Source organism: Podarcis liolepis (assembly GCF_965112155.1).
Source record: "Podarcis liolepis genome assembly, chromosome: 3".
NCBI classification, from domain to species: Eukaryota; Metazoa; Chordata; class Lepidosauria; order Squamata; family Lacertidae; genus Podarcis; species Podarcis liolepis.
Window position 1 is genome coordinate 78615648 of NC_139557.1, and position 22467 is coordinate 78638114.

At 42.0% G+C, this 22467-nt stretch overlaps 1 protein-coding gene and 1 long non-coding RNA gene across 4 annotated transcripts in view; one reads left to right on the forward strand and one right to left on the reverse strand.

The window, feature by feature from the left end:
• Positions 1-16475, forward strand: part of ACTN2 (actinin alpha 2) — a 53437-nt gene extending 36962 nt beyond the window's left edge. For both annotated transcript variants that reach the window (XM_083496820.1, XM_083496821.1), the window contains exons 14-21: positions 539-679; positions 2807-2989; positions 4320-4454; positions 5780-5959; positions 8322-8468; positions 13076-13141; positions 14320-14478; positions 15122-16475. In XM_083496820.1, coding sequence (XP_083352946.1) covers positions 539-679; positions 2807-2989; positions 4320-4454; positions 5780-5959; positions 8322-8468; positions 13076-13141; positions 14320-14478; positions 15122-15280 — 1170 coding nt within the window. In that variant the 3' untranslated portion in view covers positions 15281-16475. The remainder of the gene's footprint in view (positions 1-538; positions 680-2806; positions 2990-4319; positions 4455-5779; positions 5960-8321; positions 8469-13075; positions 13142-14319; positions 14479-15121) is intronic.
• LOC310704052 lies at positions 14411-21720 on the reverse strand. Of its 2 annotated transcripts, none has more exons than XR_014524528.1 (3): positions 21584-21720; positions 19321-19453; positions 14411-14574 (listed from the first exon to the last, which is right to left on the reverse strand). It is a non-coding gene; the product is annotated as an uncharacterized lncRNA (long non-coding RNA). The 2 variants fall into 2 exon arrangements; XR_014524529.1 differs by lacking the exon at positions 21584-21720 and adding an exon at positions 21353-21575.
• Positions 21721-22467: the final 747 nt, after the last annotated feature.

Here is a 22467-nt window from a genome sequence, read left to right on the forward strand (position 1 = left end):
CAGAACATGTATTCTGCCGCTGAGCTATGGCTCTTCCCAATCCTATATGCCCCTTGTGCTGGGGGAGTGGGGGAATGGCTGCCACATCCATGCCTACTCAGCATAGGAATGGAGGAGAAAGCACACAACACACAAACGAAAAGAAAACCTTAAAAAGAAAGAGACATGCCTCCAGCATCTCTGGGAACATAGCCAAGGTCACCAGTGAGGAGAAGGGCAAGTGGCAATGCTGATACGTAGAAGGAGTCAGTGAACTCAGAATGATGTGAACATGCTTCCAGTGCAAACCTCTGAATCACAGCACACAGCGCAGCCAAATCCAGTTGCACTGGTGGTGACACAGCCAGCAATGACCTCCCAAGTGCCTGTCCCCAGGAATCTCTTTTGCTTTCCTTTACCTGTGTACACTCAGAACTTCCTTTAACTTTGGTAGCGTTTTTTAAAGGGTTGCAGACCCTATCCAAACTGTAAGCCAAAGTGAGTGCATGCTTCTAAAAGCAAGACTCACTTTGTCCGTTTCTGTATGTTTACTTCACAGAGGACAGAGAAATTGTTGGAAACAATTGACCAGCTTCACCTGGAGTTTGCTAAGAGAGCTGCTCCGTTCAACAACTGGATGGAAGGTGCAATGGAAGACTTGCAAGACATGTTTATTGTTCATAGCATAGAGGAGATCCAGGTAATAATATTATTCTTATTTTTCATTGTGAGCCTAGAGAAGTGAAGATGTTCCCTTTTCACTGTGAAGTGCCTATACTATTGCAGCCCTATTAAAAGACACATCAAATATTGCTTGTCCTTATTTGTGTGTTAGAAGAAAAAATAAATCCCGAGTCATGAATTTTATAAATGTGTAAAGACTAGGCACATTCATCCTGACACGTACATCTTCAGGATCTTATGGTGGTGATGGGGTGCGGAGAGGCAAGAGATACTATTTTGGAATGACTAGGCTGCCAGACTTGGATCAGGGAGACTTGAATTCAGTCCTGCTCATTTCATTATTTCCCATGTTGCACAGATATATCCCCATCCTTCTCTGCCCAGGGGGAGGTCATTGAAACTGAGTGGAGGGACCATTTCCAAATTTGTAAATGCAGCGCTTCTGAAATCAGGCAAGCCTCAATATAATGTTTAGTACAGGACGTCCTCTTTTCTTCTGTGCATGGAGCCAGCACAGACTGTGAGATCAGCACAGACCTAATCATCAGCTAAGTGTGCCATTTGGCTGGCCTTTCGGCGTTTGGGAGAGAACTCCGTCTAACACCAGCTCCAGATTTTTGGGCGTCAGCCGGCCTCCCTCTCTGAATGAAACTGCATCCACTGTACATTTTTTGACCCTCTCCCTTTGGCCTAATCCACACAAATGCTCAGAGGAACAGTGTGGGACACTGCTCCATCTCCTCATTCTTGCCACCGCTTGCATGCTCACAAGCAGCATGCAAGGAGAAAGAGGCTCTTGGGTCTCAGTGGTCCCTCTGCTGGGGTGTGGGGTGTTACAGCTTCCTGACAAGGCCACCCCCATTACCAGTAATGGATATGTGCGGCGTTCGTACAGAGCCCCCGGTAGTTTCACGGACTATTGACCTGTATACCACTACTTTATTCTTCCGCTGCCACCAATTTTGTCAAAAAACCCCTGGCTTCCCTGGTGAAGTATTGAGTCTCAGTCAGGTAGAGTTAAAAATGAAGATTAAAGTTTATTTCAAATACAAACAAGTTTTAAAATATATTCGAAATGCCGTCACTCTATTCCCTCTCAGTCTTGTCCCTGTCTCTAACTCACTCTGACTCCTCTATCTCCCCCCCCCAAAAAAAGAACCACCCGAACCAACTGTCAAAACCTCTGAACTGAGCCTCAAAATCAGGGAGGCTCCGCCTACGGGCTTTCTTATTGGTCAGCCTATTAACCCTTTCTCTCCCCCAATACAAACATATCCCCAAAGAATGGGCAAACACCACATCATGTGATTATTATTATTTTTTTTACTAATTGCTAGGTCTATCTTTTTGAGAGCTCTGGGTAGGTCAGTTAACCTTCCCTTGAAAATATTTTCTGCAGAACTTAGTTTGAGATGAATAGCCTAGAACAAACCATCATGGCCACAAGTAACTCCCTTAAATTCATGCCCATACAGTAGTTTCCATACACCAGTGTACTGATGTGCTAACTAAATGTTATGCACAAACGTGTTTCCCAGACATAGCCAGAATATGGGAAAATCCAGATGTATCGCAATGTCTTTGGTGGTTTTCTTTAAAAATAGCTCAACAACATGCTAATTTGCCAAATTTGGACAAAACTAAGAAAAGCTCAACTTTTCTGTATGGATTTTTACTGTTTGAAATATGACAACCCTATTCAACAGAAGTGCTCCCAATTTCAGGGATTCTTAACACTTTCCCTGCCTGCTGTTTTGTTGTTGTTGTTTGTTTTTACTTCAGGTAGTTTCCCAATAATTATTTTCACCTTGGAAGGTTCAGAACATGTGTTTTAAACAACTCTACCCAGAATCTCCTCCAAGCTGCTTTTCCTCTTACAAGGGAGAAATCAGGACTCTGTTACATGCATTTCTGTGTAACATGTAGTTAACCCCTCAGTGTTCAGCTCTGGGCCTCCTCTTGTCTGTCTACCAATAATGATGAAGTGGTGGCTTTAAATTGAGTCTGTGGAATTTATCAGCTATGCAACCTTGCTTATATTTGCATACATACTAAGATGGGAGAGGGAATATGACACAGGGCCATACAGCTGGCAATGCAACTGTATGTATCCTTTCATTTACTCCTCTGTTTCTGATTTCAGAGTTTGATCACTGCCCACGAACAGTTTAAGGCCACTTTGCCTGAGGCAGATGGTGAAAGGCAAGCTATTGTATCAATCCATAATGAAGTGGAAAAAGTGATTAACAGTTACAGCCTCAGGATAAGTCCTAACAACCCTTACTCCACTGTCACTCTGGATGAGATCCGTACCAAATGGGATAAGGTACTGTAAGCAGGAAAATAATTTAGTTTACAATTAATGGAAGTGTAGTGAAAATGTCTCCTTTCTAGAATTTGCCATTATTTTTAACACTTTACAAACGGATCCATACAGGTGGGGTAATATTCCACCCTGAAAATGGAATTTTGTACTTTTAGTGTTGGTCTGAAGCTAGTAAAAAGGATTGGAGTGGGTATTATAGCTATGTATGAAGCTGTTTGCTCTTTTAAATAATTGTGGGTGTCTGTTGTGGGGATGGCTTTGCAGGTAAGGAGGGACAGCAGTGAGACCCACAGCCAGATTACGATTAGTGTTTCTGATATTGGTTTTAAAAACATCTCAAGAAAAGGGCTTGAAATGGCAGGGAAGTATCGGAGCAAAGACTGCTCTTGCTGCTTTTCAAAACTTAAAAAAACCTAATACTGAGAGAATAACACACTAAGGAAATTAAAAAAAGGGGGGGAATTAAAAGTAAGAATTCACAAAACAGCAGTGGTAGTGAGAGGTTGGACTGCTGTCACCAAAAATATCGTAGATGCAAGCCAATATTTGTTTGCACCTGCATTTCACATGGTAATTGCAATATGCTCACGGTAGAAATTTTTTCCTTGAAGTAAAATATTACATTTGGGCTACTGAAGCAAAATGTGAAAGCCAGACTTCTGGACTTGGATAACAGATGGTAGAAGCATTTATTTAATTAAAAATCGACCGTGCTAAATGGTCCTCAACGATAGGCTGCTGCCACCACACCTACTATGGCTGCAGTTGGTGCAAAGCATTCAGTGGGAGGAGTGAAAGTGATAAGACAAGGTGAAGCTGTCAGTTTAGGCAGCAGATTCCAGAAATCCCATTTCCCTTTTTCTCTGTATGACATTAAAAAAAAGAAAGAAAGGGTGGAAAGGGCCGTTCTTTCTTAAAACTACTTTCTTCATGCGTGAAAATATCTAAGGCTGTGGTTCCCAATGTGGGGCACACGCCCCACGGGGGGGGGGGGATTCGATAGTGAGTTGTTAACAGTTAATGGCCTTTTAGGCTTCCTCCCCGTGAACAGGAGTTCACTTTTTGAAAAATAAGAATTATATGTCACGGGGGGTGGGGGGCATCAGGATTTTAGAGATGCTTGGGTGGGGCATGGCCAAAAACAGGTTGGGAACCACTGATCAAAGGGTAGCACCAAGAGGATTTCAGGGTTGACATTGATACGGTTTTAGCGAGGTCAGCGATTTCAATACGATCAGCCACATGCATTTGTAGCCTCCTGCTGCCCCTAATCCTCCTATGTTTCAGCATCTGACTTCCTACATACCAACTCAGTTTTGCACATTGGCAGGTAAAACAGCTTGTCCCAGTAAGGGATCAATCACTGCAAGAGGAGCTGGCCCGCCAGCACGCAAATGAACGCCTGCGTCGCCAGTTTGCTGCTCAGGCCAATGTCATTGGACCCTGGATCCAAACCAAGATGGAGGTAATTCTGACTAAGATGTGCAGCTTTTACTGTTTCCTTAGAGGTGTATGCAGAATGTCAAAGGCTCCATCACTCCACAGGTGCTAAACTAACGAACAGTTACTTTATCTCGCTATCAGTTATATCTTACTATCTTTTTTTAAGTGCCAGAAAATACACAACAGAAAATGGATACTCCTTGTCAGGGGTGGGTGAGTCTGGCAATGTAAGTCAGAGGGGTAAAGCAAGAAAACTGGGAATTTGACAATGGCATTATGGGGAGAATCTTGTTGTACTGGAGGTCCAGCGAAGAAGATACTAGTGTGGTTGATGCAGAGCAATTTTGCTACTGAGGAGCGCCTCCATAAGGAAAGGTACATAGCCCAACTGAATGGTGGGGATACAGTTCCAAACATAGTTGTGGCTTCCCTCAAAGAATTCTGGGAACTGTAGTTTGTTTATGGTCCTGAAAGTTGTTAGGCAACCCTTTGTAGAGCTACAGTTACAATCACCCTTCTCAGGATTCTTTGAGGGAAACCATGCCTGTTTAAATGGTTTTAGAGTGCTTTAAATGCATGGTGTGGATGTGACCATGGAGACAGGATTGAAAGAAGGAGACCAAGGGGGATGTGACATGCAGAACAGAGACAATGACAAGATACATAAGAGAAGATGTGGAGCGCAAACAGAGGCAGAAAGGTCTATATATGTTTTACACACCGCTTGAGGTCATAACAGTGTTACGACTCATCCTCACAGTAAAAAAAAAAGTGAACACTTTCATACCATCAAAGAAGGTGGTGCAGGCGGAGAAACGTTTTGGAATTGCTTTCTAAGTAGAGCATGCACAATTTGGGGTGTTTCCAGATGAAGGGTTTTGCAAGTGTTCTGTGTTCCAGATCTGTGGGTGATCTCCATGCTGATTGCTACTAGAGTGGGTGAGCAGGACCATGATCACAGTGTCAAATCCTTCCTTTCCCCTCTTTGAGTTGGACAGTATGGTTTTCAGCTAATAGGAACTAGGCAGTAAGCCATCTTCTGTAACAACCACAAGCATCAAGGGTGGGGCACCTGTGGCTCTCCAGATGTTGTTGGACTCCAACTCCCATCAGCCCACCTAGCATGGCCTATCGCCCAATGACATCTGGAGGACCAAAATTTCCCCACACATCTGATTATTATATACAGATACCTATCTATGCCAATGCACAAATATGAGTGTTCCTACCTCCCTTTGCGAATTTTGTAAGTGAAGTTTACTGCTGCTTTAAAATGTATTTACCATGAAGAAATATATTTTGCAAACTAACATTTTTTCCTCTCTCTCTCACTCTCCCCTTTGGCAGGAAATTGCCCGGAGCTCTGTTGACATAGCAGGGCCATTAGAGGACCAGATGAACCAATTAAAGCAGTTTGAGCACAATATCATAAATTACAAACTTAATATTGACAAACTAGAAGGAGACCATCAACTGATTCAAGAAGCCCTGGTGTTCGATAATAAGCACACCAATTATACAATGGAGGTAGCCACTGAGTTCTTTCTATGTCATTTAGTTATATAGCACATTCTTTAGTTATGGATCCTATATGCAGCATCGCTGCTGTTTGCATGATTTTCAAGGTGATAGTCACAACTTTATGGTGCATTCTTGTGTGAATTCAAATGAGAAATCAAGGGTGTTTTCATTCAGTTCTAGAACAGGAAAATGTGCATTGCAATATAACAATACTTAGTGTTTATATAATGTTTTAGACTGTTCAGTGAGCTTCACAGATAGTGGCTTGGTTCACACAGCATACTAAGCCCAGAGTGGGCTCCCAGAGAAGAACTCTCAGCCTCTTTACTATTCCCCAGTCCTTTTTCTCAAACTCATGTCCCTATTAAAAACAGGCACCTGCCGCTCTTTTGGTAATTGAGGCAGATCTACATTTAAATGCTCAACTCTGTCACCATCCTGCACACCTGAGACTGAAGTGTGCCTAGCCTAAGCCCATCTTGTCAGTTCATGGCAAATGCCTGTCTCATAGCTTTAACATGTAGCTTTTTTGCTGCCTCAGTTCTAAAGCTGGTTCAGCTATGGAATGCTTTCTGCTATAGAAAGCCCCTTACGTTTTTTTAATTCTGCTATAAGACATCTGTCCTATTGCAAGCCGCTTAAGAAGATTAAGTTGCTGTGTACCTTGGCATCTTCTGATCTTAAATGTAGATAGTTGCACAGGAAAAATAGCAATGGAATGCATTCACCCCTTCACTCTTTAAATGGGTGGCATTTTAAAAAATGAACCATGAACTTGCTCTTGCATTTCACAATAGAAAGACAGCCCAACAAATCATTTGTTTATTTGATTTATATCTCACCCAATATCCCTCAGGGCTCACGTCGGGAAACAACAACAATAAAACAGGATTTATGAAATGGGATCGTAAAAGATTGTGTCTTGTAGAAAAATAACAGCTAAAATAACCCTCTATTTATCTCCACTAAATGCTTGCAAAATAGAATGGGCTTAGCTGCCTTCAGAAGATGCTACTGTTTTGTCACAGACTCCCAGAGGAAGGCAGTAGCAGAGCTGAGAAATAGGCAGCCATTAAGAATACTTCTCTTTCTCCCCTTAGCAGTCATTTGGAGGACGCCCAGTTCTCTTAAATTGTTCCCTAAAAGCCACATGAAACCAGTGCAGATGCTAGAGTACTGCTATACTTGCTTCCAGAGACTCTTCTCCATCATGTAGATGAGCACCAAGCTGGGTACCATCTCCCATCTTCTAGAAAACCTCAGGCACACTGCAAGACGGAATATCAAAAGTTGCGATGGGAGGAATGGCATTTGCTACATCCAAACCTGAGGCATAGCTTCCTTACCAAATGAAGTTGTGAAAAGTAGTCCCTAGCATTGCCCATGATCTGGAAAAATGCAGGGATGGCGCCCCATTCCTTCTAGACTAGGGCTTGAGGGCTACATTGTCCCTTGGCCAGTCCTCAACGTGTTCGTGGAGTGTGTGGCCAAAGCAAAAGTGGGTGTGGCCAAAGCAAAAGTGGGTGTGGCCAAAACAAACGATTGTGGTAACCCATACTCTCTTGTGCGCACACATACACATCACATGAACACCCACAGCACACCCTCAGTGCACACACCACAAACACACATACACTTAACACACACACAAGCCTGTTTTCACTTCTGACTCCCACCCTCCTCTTTGTCCCCACCCTCCTGTCCTCAACCTCCATCTTGCAGCTGAAAATAAGGCATAGGAAGAGCACACCTGGCTTGTATTTCACCGATAATGAAGTTGGGGATTGGCTTGTTGTAGCTGAGGATTTGCTTACCTGAGGCACACCTTGTACCTCCCTATACTATAAAATGCTGAATCTCGCTTTATATACCCCCATGATTAGCCTTGGTCACTGTGTTATTGTCGTAGTGCCCCCCCCCCCCCGTTGACTCCACCTCTGATCATATAATCTAGGGATTGTGTCACTTCTGCTACACCACAATAATAGGCAGGTCTATTCACAGTCAAACCCAAATATTCCTAGCAGTGGATCTCTCCAGCAGTCACCCATCATAGCCTTTCCGAATCTGCCAGGTTAGTCCTCATCCTGAAATGTTGTTTACGGCAATATTTCTACAATATTTATTAGCCAGTAACTGGTGTTTTATAAATAAGCTTGTCAAAACATTGTCTGAAATTCAGTTGCTAATTGAACAATGCAGATAAATAGAAAACCAGAATACAAATTGGTTTAAGTGAGTAGGTTTCCTCTGACCTATCATTCTTTTATGTATTTGGTAGCAGTTCTACTTATCAATAGTTTCAATCAATCTGCCAGTCGGTTTTCTCTTGGGCTGTCTTTAAAGCATCCCGGTTTCTCTGCCACAGCATATTCGTGTTGGATGGGAGCTGTTACTGACCACCATTGCCCGAACTATCAATGAAGTTGAGAATCAGATTCTTACAAGAGATGCCAAAGGAATCACCCAGCAACAAATGAATGAATTTAGAGCATCGTTTAATCACTTTGACAGGGTACAGTAGCCCATTTCCTTTCTTTTTTCAACCTGAAACTGGTGTGCCAGAAAGCATGTGTGTGCTTCTCTGCTTCTGTCTTAATGTTTGTTTATTAAGCCTTCCTTTAGTCCTCCCCAAAGCCCCTACCTGCCATTCACATCTTCTTTTCTACCCAAAAAGTGCCCACTCAGGGCATCCCCAAATCTATTTGGAATGTCTTACTCCTGGCCACATAACCCGGAAGCTGTACGCTGGCTCCCTCGGCCAATAAAGCGAGATGAGCGTTGCAACCCCAGAGTCGGCCACGACTGGACCTAATGGTCAGGGGTCCCTTTACCTTTACCTTACTCCTGGCCAACCAGAGCTTCTCATCCAGAGAAGCATAAACATTCCAGAAATGTCTCCACACAGCCTTGATATAGTTCTCGTCTCTCCTGTTTCCTGGCAGTATTCCTGTCCTTGTACTCAAGTCACTGTCTTCTTTCTCCACCCCACTCATCCCCATTTCTGTGAAAAAAGGTTAATTCAAATCCCTTGTGTGCATCAAAATAATGTGTGAGTGGGACTGCTTTGCATAGCCCTGCTCATGCCAGTCATGTCCCCTCCAGCTGTATTTTGGGTTGGGCTGGGCCTGGGTTCTATATGCAGACTAACATATGTATGTACATAGTGTTCTTCCACATGATCTTGGCCAGAACATGGTTGGAGAATGTGGTGGCTGCAGGGGCAGGTCTATGCAGCATAACCCCACAAAACCTTCAAACATACTTCCAAAGAATGAAGGGTGTGCATGACCCGGTTTAGTCAGGATTATTGAAGAAATCCACTTTATATCTCAGTATTTTGGGATGTGGATGAATACTTTGTGTGTGTGATCCTATACTCCCTTATCAAGAAGTGAAGGCTGAAATGTTGAAGCATAAATTGGTAAAATGCATACAAATTGAGTCAGGGAGGCAGAGGAGAAGTACGGGGAACAACAATGTTGGGATTTGTATTTGAAAAAGAGCCCCAGTCCTCTGCAGGCTTTGAAACTGGAAGTAACTTTCACTCCCAGTTTCCAACTAATCAAAATACTAGTGACCTCAATAATATAGACTGTTTAGATTTAAGGTATTTCCAGATATTAGATATCTATCTGACATAATCTAAGCATCCATTCCCATCCTTGAAGTGCTTGGTCTGGGTCTGTAATCCAGTTGAATCAAAGGTCGTCTTCTCTGTATCGATTTCCTGTACTTCCTGTTCCAGTGTTCCATACCAGCTTCCTGAACTGTTAAATACCTTCCAACAACTCAGCAACAACCACCCCTAGAACTCATCCATAATTTCAGACAGCACCCTATTACCTTTTGTACGACTTCACTTATGCTTTCCACCAACCACATGTTTAGGTGCTGCACAAAGCATAATGTGAAATATGCCAAGGGATTGATTGATGGTTGAAGTAATTGACACCTGTCTCTAAGGCCAATCAAGCAGAAATTGCACATATTAATAGGTTAGATCAGAGGTTTTCAACCTTTTTGAGTCCATGGCTTCCTTGACCAACCACCATTCTTTCTGCGACACACCTGTGGGGCTCAGGAACCCTGTCACGTCACCCCTTGCCTGTATAGCTAGCAGCCTCTCACCCTTTCTTGAACACCCTCTCTTGTGGAGTGTTCCATCAGCTACTCTTCTTGGGAGTTCTCCGGGCAGCCACTGCCACTGCCCCTGTTCTCTGAACTCCCACCCACTGCCCCCAAAAGAGGTGCCTCCTCACATTGCCCCACAAGGGCCTGGGAAGAGGATGCCCCCAGCCTTAGTGACCCAATGGAGACTGGCCAAAGGTGAACGTGAGGCTAGCATCTTACCTTAGTAGGCAGCAGTGTCAGCAAGGAGCGCTGCCAGGCATGCATGGTGGAAAGGCTCCCCTTCAGCCCCAGGCAGGCCTTGCACACAGCAAGCCCAAGGAAGGCCAGTGCAGCATCTGCCTGCCTGCCCAGCCTCCCACTTGTCTATCCATTCCCAACAGGAAGGGCTGGCGGACTGGCTGGCTGGACTCCCTCACCTGCTTGCTTGCTTACTCTGAGGCCACCTCAGCTCCTGGCAACCAGCACTCCCTGGCCATCCCCAGAGGCACCATTTGCCTGGGGAGCTTGTAGCTGCAACAAACAGCCACACAAGCCTTTGGGAGGCAGAGACATGAGAGGGCATCAGAAGAGGGAGGGAAGGAAAGAGGAACAGAGGCCAGTGTTGCTTGCACACCCCTGACCATCCTTCAAGGCAGCCCAGCGTGCCATGACAAACTAGTTGAAAACCACTGGGTTAGATTATTAAGTGGCGTTTGGCTAGCTGGCTCACATTTCTCAGACATAGTTCTATAACATTCTTATGCATGTGCTTATTCATGCCTGGCAAAAAAAAAAAGCAGCTCCTAGAATGTATTACTCTTCCTGTTTAGAAACAGCTGCAAAAGAAAATTGCTTTTGAGCTAATTAATTCTGTTGTTTCTAAAAGTGCTTTTGATTGGATGATGTACTTAAGCAGAAAAATAAAAGGAAATGCTGTGTTTAATTCAGTGAAGAACAATCAGTAAAGATCCATAAAATTAAGATCCTGCCTGATAAATATGGTTTAAATGCTGGCGCATATTGGATCCAATTATTAATGTCCTTGATCTGATTTTCTAGGGATTATTCCACTTAAATTAGGTGATAATAGCTGGAAGGGATGCATGTGTGTTTGTTGCAGAGAACAGACCTTTTCACACCATTGTTTATTCAGACAATAAATGTGCTTTTGTTAGCTAGTAATTTGTCCAAATACCTTTTCTTATGGCAATAATTTTGACATTGGTGTATAATTTAATGATTGTTAAATAAGTTCTATCTAATTTGGATAGAAATCTAATTCTTCCCCACATACAACAGCCATTACAACTGAAATTACCTTGTGGAAAGTTGTTTGTGTTTTTTGAGCCCCTTTGGAATAGATTGCTTGTGACACGAAGCAATGAGCATCAGAACTCCCCATTCCCTAGATGCCATTGGACCCTTCTATTGGAGAGTAGAGTTGTTTTGAGTTCATTTTTGTTACATGCTTATATTTGATAGGGATAAGCAACTGGTGGTCAGAGACCTCAGTCCTTCCCTGATGGAACTTCCGCAGGTGTTCCATCTGGCCCTTAGCATAACAAGGAACACCTCTTCCCCTACCATCATCTATCTATATGGTACCCAGGTTTGTCCTTCTGGATGAACAGTTATGGGGGAGGCAAGTGATTTCCGTTGGTAAGCAGAATGTGTTAACCGCTCTCACTTCTCTCTGGGTCAGTAAAGGAAGGCCTCTAGTTCAGTGGCAGGGGATCATTTTGCATGCAGAACATCCCAGGTTCAATCCCTGGCATCTTCAGATAGGGCTGGGAATGTCGCATCTGAAACACTGTTGAAAGTCAGTGTTGATAGTACTGAGCTAGATAGATCAGTGGTCTGATTTAATAGCCCAAATTAATTTTTTGTGTACCTTCTTCTCTTCTGTGGTTCCTCTGCATGACATGACAATCTGGCAGCTTGGGTACCAGTGCAGTTAAAGCAAATATGAGAGATTTGGGTCTTTCCAGATGTTGTTGAACTCAGCCCCAGCTAGCTTGGCCAACGGTCAGGGATGTTAGAAGCTGTAGTCCAACAAGACCTGGAGGTCATAGGTACCCTGTTTAGGGAAGCTTTTAATGTTTGATGAACTACTGTATTTTAATATTTTGTTGGAAGCCGCCCAGAGTGGCTGGGGAAACCCAGCCAGATGGGTGGGATGTAAATAATAATATATTATTATTATTATTATTATTATTATTATTATTACTACTACTACTACTACTACTACTACTACTACTACTACCCCTCCCATGGAATAAAGCTTGCTTCTGCAGTTTAGGAAAGATGGAAAGAATACAGGAAAACAAACTAAATAGTAAAATAAACTATGGCAATCAGTTCAAGTAACCTCCACATCAATGTCTCATTTAAAAGTTAGATCTCGGCAGTTAATAGTCTTACTTTAATTAATCTAATTGCCTTCCAGTGGAGCTTAAAAAAACCACCACAGGGTAAAACATGCAACTTTTTAGTTCCACTTATCCTGATCCCAGGCAAAGGAATCCAATAATTGGATGCAAAGCAAACCATCACTCCAACAAATAAAGCTATAAAATAATTCCAAGTCCCACAAATAAGTACTTTCTGCTCAAAAAATCAGTTTTGGGGGAACATGCCAACAATGCCTATATTACATTCTTTAAAAGCACTGTAATTCTTGACAGATGTTACAACACTAATGTTAAAAACAATTAAATGTATACCACTCCAGTGTTAAACTTTCCTTTCCCATTGCCACTTTGTCTTCTTTTATTCTGTTTGCTGCATTTCATTGGCCCTTTTCTGACATTTCTGGTGATATTTGCTTTCATGTAATCTACTTCTTCCTCCCTTCAACTGATGGTTGGACTGGTCCATCAAAAAAACACGCTGTGTATCATGCAATTGATGGTGGGGTTATTTTAACTTCATGGGGATCCTGATGAACTTTTTGCTTGTGATTTGTGACACCTTTCTTGCTATGTTCTATGTACTTCTTCCCATCAACAGAAGAAGAATGGGCTTATGGACCATGATGACTTCAGAGCCTGCTTAATTTCCATGGGCTATGATCTGGTATGAATTTTAAGATATAGTTGATTTGTTAAAGTGTTCCATGAGCTACAGATACAGTGGTGCCTCGCAAGATGAAATTAATCCGTTCTGCGAGTCTCTTCGTCTTGCGGTTTTTTCGTCTTGCGAAGCACGGCTATTAGCGGCTTAGCGGCTATTAACGGCTTAGCGGCTATTAACGGATTAGCGGCTTTAAGAAAAAGGAAACAAACTCGCAAGAACTCGCAAGACGTTTCGTCTTGCGAAGCAAGCCCATAGGGAAATTCGTCTTGCGGAACAACTCAAAAAACGGAAAACTCTTTCGTCTTGCACGTTTTTCGTCTTGCGAGGCATTCGTCTTGCGAGGTACCACTGTACAGCATTTTACACTACAGGTGCCCTAGCATAATTATGGATGCTTTCATAGAACACCCACAGCCAAACTCAAGTTACTCAAAATCTTAGTTTACGAAACTTGTTTCTTCACCCCTATAGCCATGTACAAATGTATCTGTATGCCTTTGTGGACATAGACATTAACTTAAACATTATTTATCCACAGATAAATTTTATGTTCACAAAGGCATACAAATACACCAGAATATATTCTATTTCTTTTCTGGATAAAGTAAATCCTTTAATTATTTTTTTTAATAAAACCAAGCAGCTCCATAAACTGATTGTTTAAAATTTCATGAGACCTGATTCAACTGAACATTTGTGTGAACAGGAGCCAGCACAATGAGTTGCAATGAGACTTCCCCGGTCTCCTCCTCTGCATGCCCCCACCTGCTTTGGGTGGTCAGGCGAACCCCCAGAAGAGGGGAGATTGTTCCATATGGCAAGCAGAAACGCTTGTGCTGACCAAACTATCGTAATAGCACAACTTTTGATTCCACCTCTGGTTTATTATGCTTAGCTTTGGTATTTGTGCTATGCTTCAAGACCACAATTGAATAAAGCACCAGATTTCAGTGGGCTTAAGCCTGCTTACCTCTCTTTGTGACCCATTGCTATGAAATAACCCCTTCCTATCTGAAAATACTTAAAAGAATTTTTTGCGTACATAAAAATAATGACAATTTGGACACACAAGTGAATTTTGTATTTTAAAAAGCAAAACTGTGAGGTTGTATATATTTGCTTATATAATTCTTTCTGATTTTTCCCTCTACCATGACTGATTTTGAATCCTATCCAAGGGTGAAGCTGAGTTTGCCCGAATCATGTCCTTAGTTGATCCCAACGGTCAGGGAACAGTCTCCTTCCAATCTTTTATTGACTTCATGACCAGAGAGACTGCAGACACTGACACTGCTGAACAAGTTATTGCTTCTTTCAAGATCCTGGCTTCAGATAAGGTCAGTGTTTTTGTCTGCAGATGGTGGGATTTTCCATTTTCCTCAGCTCATGCAGGTACCCAAATGCTAGAAAAGCTGAACAAAACGTTCTATAACCTAGGTTAAAAACAGCAGGTTAAATAATACTCACATGGCTTAAATAAAGGATAGCAGCAGTATGGTTTTGGCAAACCAGAGTGACAAGTCTGCTTGTGGCAATTCTAAAGAAACTTGACCTAAATTTTACAAATTCTACAGGCCCCAAATTCTGCAGCTGAAATTAAAAAGTACACACAAGCTCAAATTTTCTAATGAGGAAAGCACAATTTTGTCCAGGCAGGTTGCTGCACAATCCTAGCTTGCAGTGAAAAATGCCAAGGATCAGAGGAGCTACACATGGGTGTCATGTGGCTTGTGTGAATCAATTGTATCAGAGGCCTGTAAAATATGTAGAAATGCCCTAGCGTAACTGGTAGGAAAATCTATGAGAACGCAGTATGATATATTTATGGCATACCACAGTTTCTCTGGGCTTCTGACCAGCCCTTATAGAATTGCCACTGTAGGGTACAAACAATAAATATTTCATATATTATTATTTTTTCTGATGTTGAGAAGTTACAGGAAAACCTCTGAAGAAATTCCTTTTTATAAATCTTTGCAGCCTTATATTCTTGCTGAGGAGCTGCTTCGAGAACTGCCACCCGAACAAGCTCAGTACTGCATCAAAAGAATGCCTGCCTACAAAGGTCCAGGTGGTGTCCCTGGAGCTCTGGATTATACCTCATTTTCATCAGCATTGTATGGCGAAAGTGACCTGTAATGAGCAGCAGTCACCTTAGGCATGTTAAGTGAATATATATGTATTACCCTCCAGTTTGCTCATTGAAAAGTGTGGCAAGCTGACTTCAAAATAAGTTTAGCAGGTACATTCAGTGAGTAACCAGTATATCAAATAAAGTGTGCAGCATTGATAGTTTTTTACATCGTTCATATGTAGTTTGTCAGCCTTATATAGTTACCCACTGCATTTGCCTAACGCCTTACCTGGTTGTAATTTAAAGTAAAAAAACAAAGCCTGTAGGAAGTATTTCTCTCAGTGTCAAGTTAGGAAGCCTCAGGAAAAAGATAAAATATTGAAACCTTTTGAAAGTTTAACCCATTAAAACATTAAAATTCATGAAATGTTTTCCTTAAGAATTATCCACGTTTTATACGAGTCTTTCACAGTCTCCCTCCAGGTGCCTGTTTTTTTTACTTTCATGCTGAAGTAGTGCTCTCATCTGTGGAGACCAGATTTGGCACGCTTCTGCAGGGAGAGTTGCATATACGAGAGAAACAAGGGAATTAATCAAACCAAGAACATACTACCTAATATACGGAACTCTAATTAATTAATTTATTTTAATGTGTAACTCTGTTTTTAATTTTGGTTTGGCTTTCTGTTGGCATAAAAGTCACAGAGCCTCAGGAGTTCTATGTCAATAGATGGATGATAAGTTATAGCCTTAACCTTAAAAGCAATAGATTATATTCAGCTAAGTCATATTCAGAGCACAGCCATTAAAATCAGCAGACAAGTTATGGAAGTCTGTTTATTTCAATGGCTCTGGAGTATGACTAATATTGGTTATCACCTAATACCTGGCTTTTACCTGGGCAGCTGAAAGGGCACAAAATTAACAGGATAATATAAAGAAGCTCAACATGTTTGTGTTAAACTGTTTTTCTTTATGCTGTGTTCATTGTTCTGCTGCATTTTTTCTTGATTAATGCTGAATGTCAGTTTTTAATCAGGTTTTTTTTTACCTTAGTACAGCAATTGTATGGCAGGTTATTAGTAACCATTTGTCATCTTAGAAGCCTATATAGAGCAATAAACTTTTTTACTTGAAGCAGTCATGGGGGGGATGCAATGCAAGCACTTAGAAGTATCAGCAAGTGGCAAAGAACACCATACAGCCCTGTATTCTTAAAATGTGCCTGTTAAATAAAGCCTGCTTTTCAAACCTTAAAAATGGATTTAGTTATGGAGATTCATTCAGTATACCTTCCAAACAGTGCGCAACTAGATATACTTTTCTCCCAATTTAGTTGATTTCCTTTGGAGAACTCTACTTAGCAAGCCACTTGACCACCTTTTATTTCTTTTACATAGAAAATGTTAACTATGCTTATAAGTAATAATTTGAGCATAAGGAGCGGTGGCAAACTCCTTCTCAACAAAGGTGTTGACTCAGGAGAGTTGGGTAAACCCTACACATTGTTTTTATCATGAAGCAGCACATGGTCTCCAGCGTTTTGGGAAGTTGGGGCACATTTGGAAAAACTCATTGACATTTTAAAAATGTTTAAAAGGGCAGGGTGGTGGGTGCCAAGAGAGGTATCTGAGTCTAGCATCTGTTACACACATGATATGGTGCACCTGTTTGTGTTTGAAACACAATCTAAGTGTACAGGTGTCTGCAGTTATCAGCAGGAAATTCTTCACACCCAGCTTAGAATAAAATGCCTCCAGTTCATCCTCAATACTCCATCTCTAAAGAATGCTGTGGGGTAGGGGTTTTTACTTGTAGCTACTGGGAAGAGGGCACAAGGAGAAGGGGACGACAGAGGATGAGATGGTTGGATGGTGTTCTTTAAGCTACCAGCATGAGTTTGATCAAACTGCGGGAGGCAGTGGAGGACAGAAGTGCCTGGCGTGCTCTGGTCCATGGGGTCACGAAGAGTCAGACACGACTAAACAACAACTGGGAAGACAGTATATTTGTTAAAATATATCAAGTTCAACCATGCTATGCCTATTATTATTCTGTTCAGGCTACATCTTTGGAATCATGTTGAGTATGCAGTCAATGGCAAATACTACAGTATGTGTTCCTTATCCACACTATATTGACAACTTATTCACATTTGACAAATGTGAGGTACTGTACAAACTGGCACTGCTTGAAAGATCACCACACAGAGGTACCAGTTTACACACACAGAGTCTCCATCAGAGAATGGCATAGTGGCAGGTCCACCACCATCCATTACATGGTGGAAATTACTTTGTGAGAGCCAGCTCTTAGTCAATCAAAATTATCACTATAGAGTGGATGGATTTGAGCTCCCCTTTAAGACCTTCTGCAGACACAGGTAAGTCATTACAACAGCCCTCAAAAAGGTTTTGGGCCCTGTCCACACCACCTGCATTTAGTGTCACTAGCCTCCATTGCAAAGGAATATGTGGAGTTCTACAGAATGAACTATTTGCATATAACAGCCCAGCCTTGACACAAAGATCAATTTGGCTCCCATTTTGCAGGTGTATAACTGGTAACTTTTAAGCCCATAAGAACTGAATTGTCCAACTGCATATAAGCATAAAACATGCTTGGGCTTGTTAACACAAAGACAGTTCAATGTCTTTTAATTAACATAATAATGAGTTACTGTTGTGGGTTTTCTGGAAAAGGGTTGCCTTCCCAAAGCCTGCTAAGGGAGGCTCTGGCAGGGTCCTGGAACCCTCCCACCTCCTCCCCAAAGTTGGGAAAGCGCTAACCAGGCTTTGGAAAGGAGGTGAAAGGACTCTAGGACTCTGTTAGAGCCCTCATGCCTCCTTCCCAAAGGCCAGTGCTTTGCTTACTCAGCTTTCAGAAGGCAGTACAAGGGCTGGAGGGGTGTCAAATGTTGCTGAGGGCTGCCAAAAGAGGCACTGAGGGTCGTGTGTGGCCCTTGGGCTGCACATTGGACCACCCTGCTCTAGACAGTTATCTAATTTAGCAAGTTTATTTTACTTGTATTTAGTTAATGAAGCTAAAAATGTTGAAACTAGTCTAATACTGTATTTGCAGTTGACATCCAGTTGTCATTCCTGATGAACTTAAGGAAGAGTTTCCATGGAAAAATAAAGCACTGGAAAATTGTCCATTCCACATCACTCTAGCGAGCTACTCAGAGCTAAGGGTTGCTCCAGAAACCATGATAGTTTTGTCTTGTTTTAAAAACTACCCCCCTGAAGAAGATATTGCCAAACTGATTTTCCGTTTTCCATTTATTTGTTACGATTATTTGTATCCCATCTTTCAGGATACAAATTCTTCCAAGGCAGATTATAATTAAGTTGCATATTTTAAAAACACAATAAGCAATTTTAACATACTAAAACCCTTTCCCCAGAGCAGTTGATGGCAGATCACTCAGGGTGGGGAGAAAAAAGTCTGGCCAGAGAGCAAGCCCTGAGGTGATAATAATAATTAATAATAATAATAATAATAATAATAATAATAATAATAATAATAATTTATTATTTATACCCCGCCCATCTGGCTGGGCTTCCCCAGCCACTCTGGGCGGCTTCCAAAAGAATATTAAGATACTATAATACATCAAACATTAAAAGCTTCCCGAAACAGGGCTGCCTTCAGATGTCTTCTAAAAGCCTGGTAGTTGTTGTTCTCTTTGACATCTGGTGGGAGGGTGTTCCACAGGGAAGGCGCCACTACCGAGAAGGCCCTCTGCCTGGTTCCCTGTAACTTGATCTTTGCCTACCTGCCTCCCTCTCCTGGAATTATTCCCACAGGATGATTGATCCATCCAACATCCTCGCCCAAAGTGGCAAGCCTGCCAACACCAACAGAAAACGACCTTTGACATGTGATTTCTGATCCATGAAGGAGATTTCTAATCCCCAAAGAAGACTGCAGGGCAAATGACAGCTGGTGTTCTACACTAAAAACACAAGCAGAGATTTAATGCTGCGCTCTCTCCTGCAATGGGATGCTCATCGTCTTGCTGTGTCTTGCATATTTTTTACTGTAAAACTACATATGATGCCATCGAACACACATATTTCCTTTGACATAACTTTCAACTTGCCTGGGGAGGACGTCTGCAAAGGCGAATGAGAAGGCAGGAGAAGAATGCTCAACCAGTCTGCCACACGCTGATTCTTTCTCTCCTCTAGGCCTTTTTCTCTTTCACCTAGACTTATGTTCAGCTTCTGAGACAGCTGAGAATAAAAGGCAAGGGGAAGGAGATGCGGTGGTAAATTAAGGGGCAGAGAAAAGATAAAAGAGCCCTCCCACATTTTTAATCTTTCCGGCCCTGTTTTTAATGTTTTGGAGATTGTAAGTTTACTATATTTAAAAATCACATAGAAATAAATAAGATTTGAGTGCTTTCTTTGATACAATTTCTTTTGGAATCTAAATAAATGGAAAACCTCAAGCCTTTATTGAAAGAGAATATTTATCTACTACAAGATCTCCTGTTGTTTGTCCTTCTCTTATATAGATATGTTGCATGCCACCCCAATCTCTGAACAGTGCGAAATTCCAGGGGTTCCAGGCACTTACCCTGGGTTAATGTTTCCTTTGGGAATTAGTCACAGCAGAGATTGTGGTGTCTTTATGATAAATGGTTTATTTACATATACGTATACAATCTGAGCCTGCGATGGAGGGGCTCACAGCATGGACATCAGAAACAGTCTTGTTTCTGCCATAATCGCAGCCTTGGATTCCAACAGGAATAAAACATTGCTCTCAAGCATCTGATCTCTCTCTCCAGCTTGCTGCTCTACTTCCAGGTCATACCACTACCACTCAACTTTTGCCTTTGTTTTTTCTAACTACCGGTACCAGCCAGTAGACAGTCATCTTACACGGATCCACATTCCTTTGTTTCCCTTAATGCCTCATCACCCAGGCTATCACCTCAACACAGAAGCTAGCTTGGCTTATATTTTAACACTTGCTGGATCCCTCTCCCCGAAACTCATAACAGATATAAATGATTTTGTAGGTGAATAAATCTTTGGTTACCAAATACCAATACTATTTAGGGAGAGTTCCTTGTCATTTAACCTTAGCAAAGTGTTTTAATATATTGTTATTTTCTGTATCATCGAAGGCCCAAATTTGCAAATACGTGTGTGTGTGTTGTGTGTATATCATTAGAATATGGAATCATTATAACAAATATAAATGTAATTATATATATATATATATATATATATATATATATATATATATATATTCCAGTAGCACCTTAGAGACCAACTAAGTTTGTTCTTAGTATAAGCTTTCGTGTGCATGTACACTTCTTCAGATACCTCTCCCCGTATCTCCCCTTCGTATCTGAAGAAGTGTGCATGTACATGAAAACTTATACCAAGAACAAACTTAATTGATCTCTAAGGTGCTACTGGACAATTTTTTTATTTATATATATATATTTCGACTGCATCAGACCAACACAGCTACCTACCTGTAATAATTTTAGTTTGACTTGCTCCCAATAAGTGAAAACTCCCACCCATTGATCAAGAAGTGTTCAAATAGCTTCAAATATATGCACCCTTATCAGTGACAAAGATCAGGTCATGAAACCTGTGAAGCTTTACTTAAGCTGTAAGCCACTGCCAAGTAGCTGATTACTCAGTAACATGAGATTCACATACAAAATGAGTTTCTGTGGAACAGTTACCCCTTATTCTCAAAAACTGCCCATATGGTAGGTTGTGCCTCAGTGATCTGGGGTGAGGTCTGGGGGTGTGCCAAGAAAGATCTTGCTCTTCAGAGTAAATAACAACTTGATACTTTCATAATTAACAGATAGGTTAACCAGAACCATGATACAAGTTCACAGTGAATGCAAGAAGCCAAGATTTTACATGGGAGAGCTAATGACTCTCTCAATTTGCTACTCATCAAATGACAGCCTTCCAGCAAACTTACTTAATTTATTAAGAGATTGTGTTGACTTACGAACAAGAGGCCTGCTTGAGTTGTCATGCATCTTACAGTAGATATGCACAGGACATGAAACTGAATTAGGCCCGCTTTGCACATTAGTTTAAACCAGGGATGTGAGATATCTTGCCCTTGGGACTTTCCACACCACTTACCAGCCCTGCTTTGTATTCCCCTTGAGTGTTTCTGGCAGGCTGGAATGTGTCCTTGAACTGAGATGCTTCTTGCTTACCTAAACTTTTATGCACAGAGGTGTAGGGGGAAATGTGCAGGCAGTACAGCTGCTTAGTACGAAGCAAACTGGCTCCCATCTTCCAGGAGTGGTGGACCATGGCATCTCAAAGTTCAGTGGTGCCCTGTGCAATGCCAAAATCTGTCCCCCCCACCTTCCATTGGACTTCATAGTTGTGGCACCTGTTGCAGCACCCCAGAAGCTCTGCACCTGGTGCAACCCAACGGTTGTGCTTCCCTAGATCCACCTTTGCTTCCAGCAGTCTGACCTGTCAGTCAGTCCATCCATCCATCCAGTATTAGGAAACTGGCAAGGACAGTTCTACAAAATAATTCCTGGAAGAAATAAAAAGAATCCAGCATTCAGAGCACTAAAGCAAAAGAGAAAAAATGGTAAGTAGATGGGATGGAAAATGACCACAGCAATTCTCAGCCCAGCAAGAGTTATATACCTAAGTATAAGCTCTACATTTTAAAATGCACTTATCAGTAGTGTAAAAACGCAGCCCTACAACATATTAAATTTGGGGGGCATGAGCTTTCGTAAGCAAGATGCTACACTTCATTTTATTTATTTTGTGCCCCACCTTTCCTCCAAGAAGCTCAAGGCAGTCCTCCTCATTTAAACCCCACAACAACCCAGTGGGGTAGCTTAGGCTGAGAGGCAGCGACTGGCTCAGGGTCACCCAGGGAGCTTCACGGCCGGCTAGAATTTGAACGCTGCTAGCCCAGGTCCTGTCCCGACACTCTAACCACTACATGGCACACTCTTTTGGAGCGCAGTGTGTGGAGCGAGTGCTGGAAGCCGAACTAGGCCACGGCGCCCTTTCGACATTTCTGCATCCTTTGCAAAAGAGGTCTAGCGTTGCCTTCCTCCCTAATTCAGATCGAGGCCATGGTGCCTCTTCTGGGAACCTGTCCTTGAACCAGGGCCGGATTTAGGTTTGATGAGGCCCTAAGTCACTGAAGGTAATGGGGCCCTTTATATGTCCAGCCGTCCTCTGTCAACAAATTGTCGCTGTTTTTGTGTTGAATATAT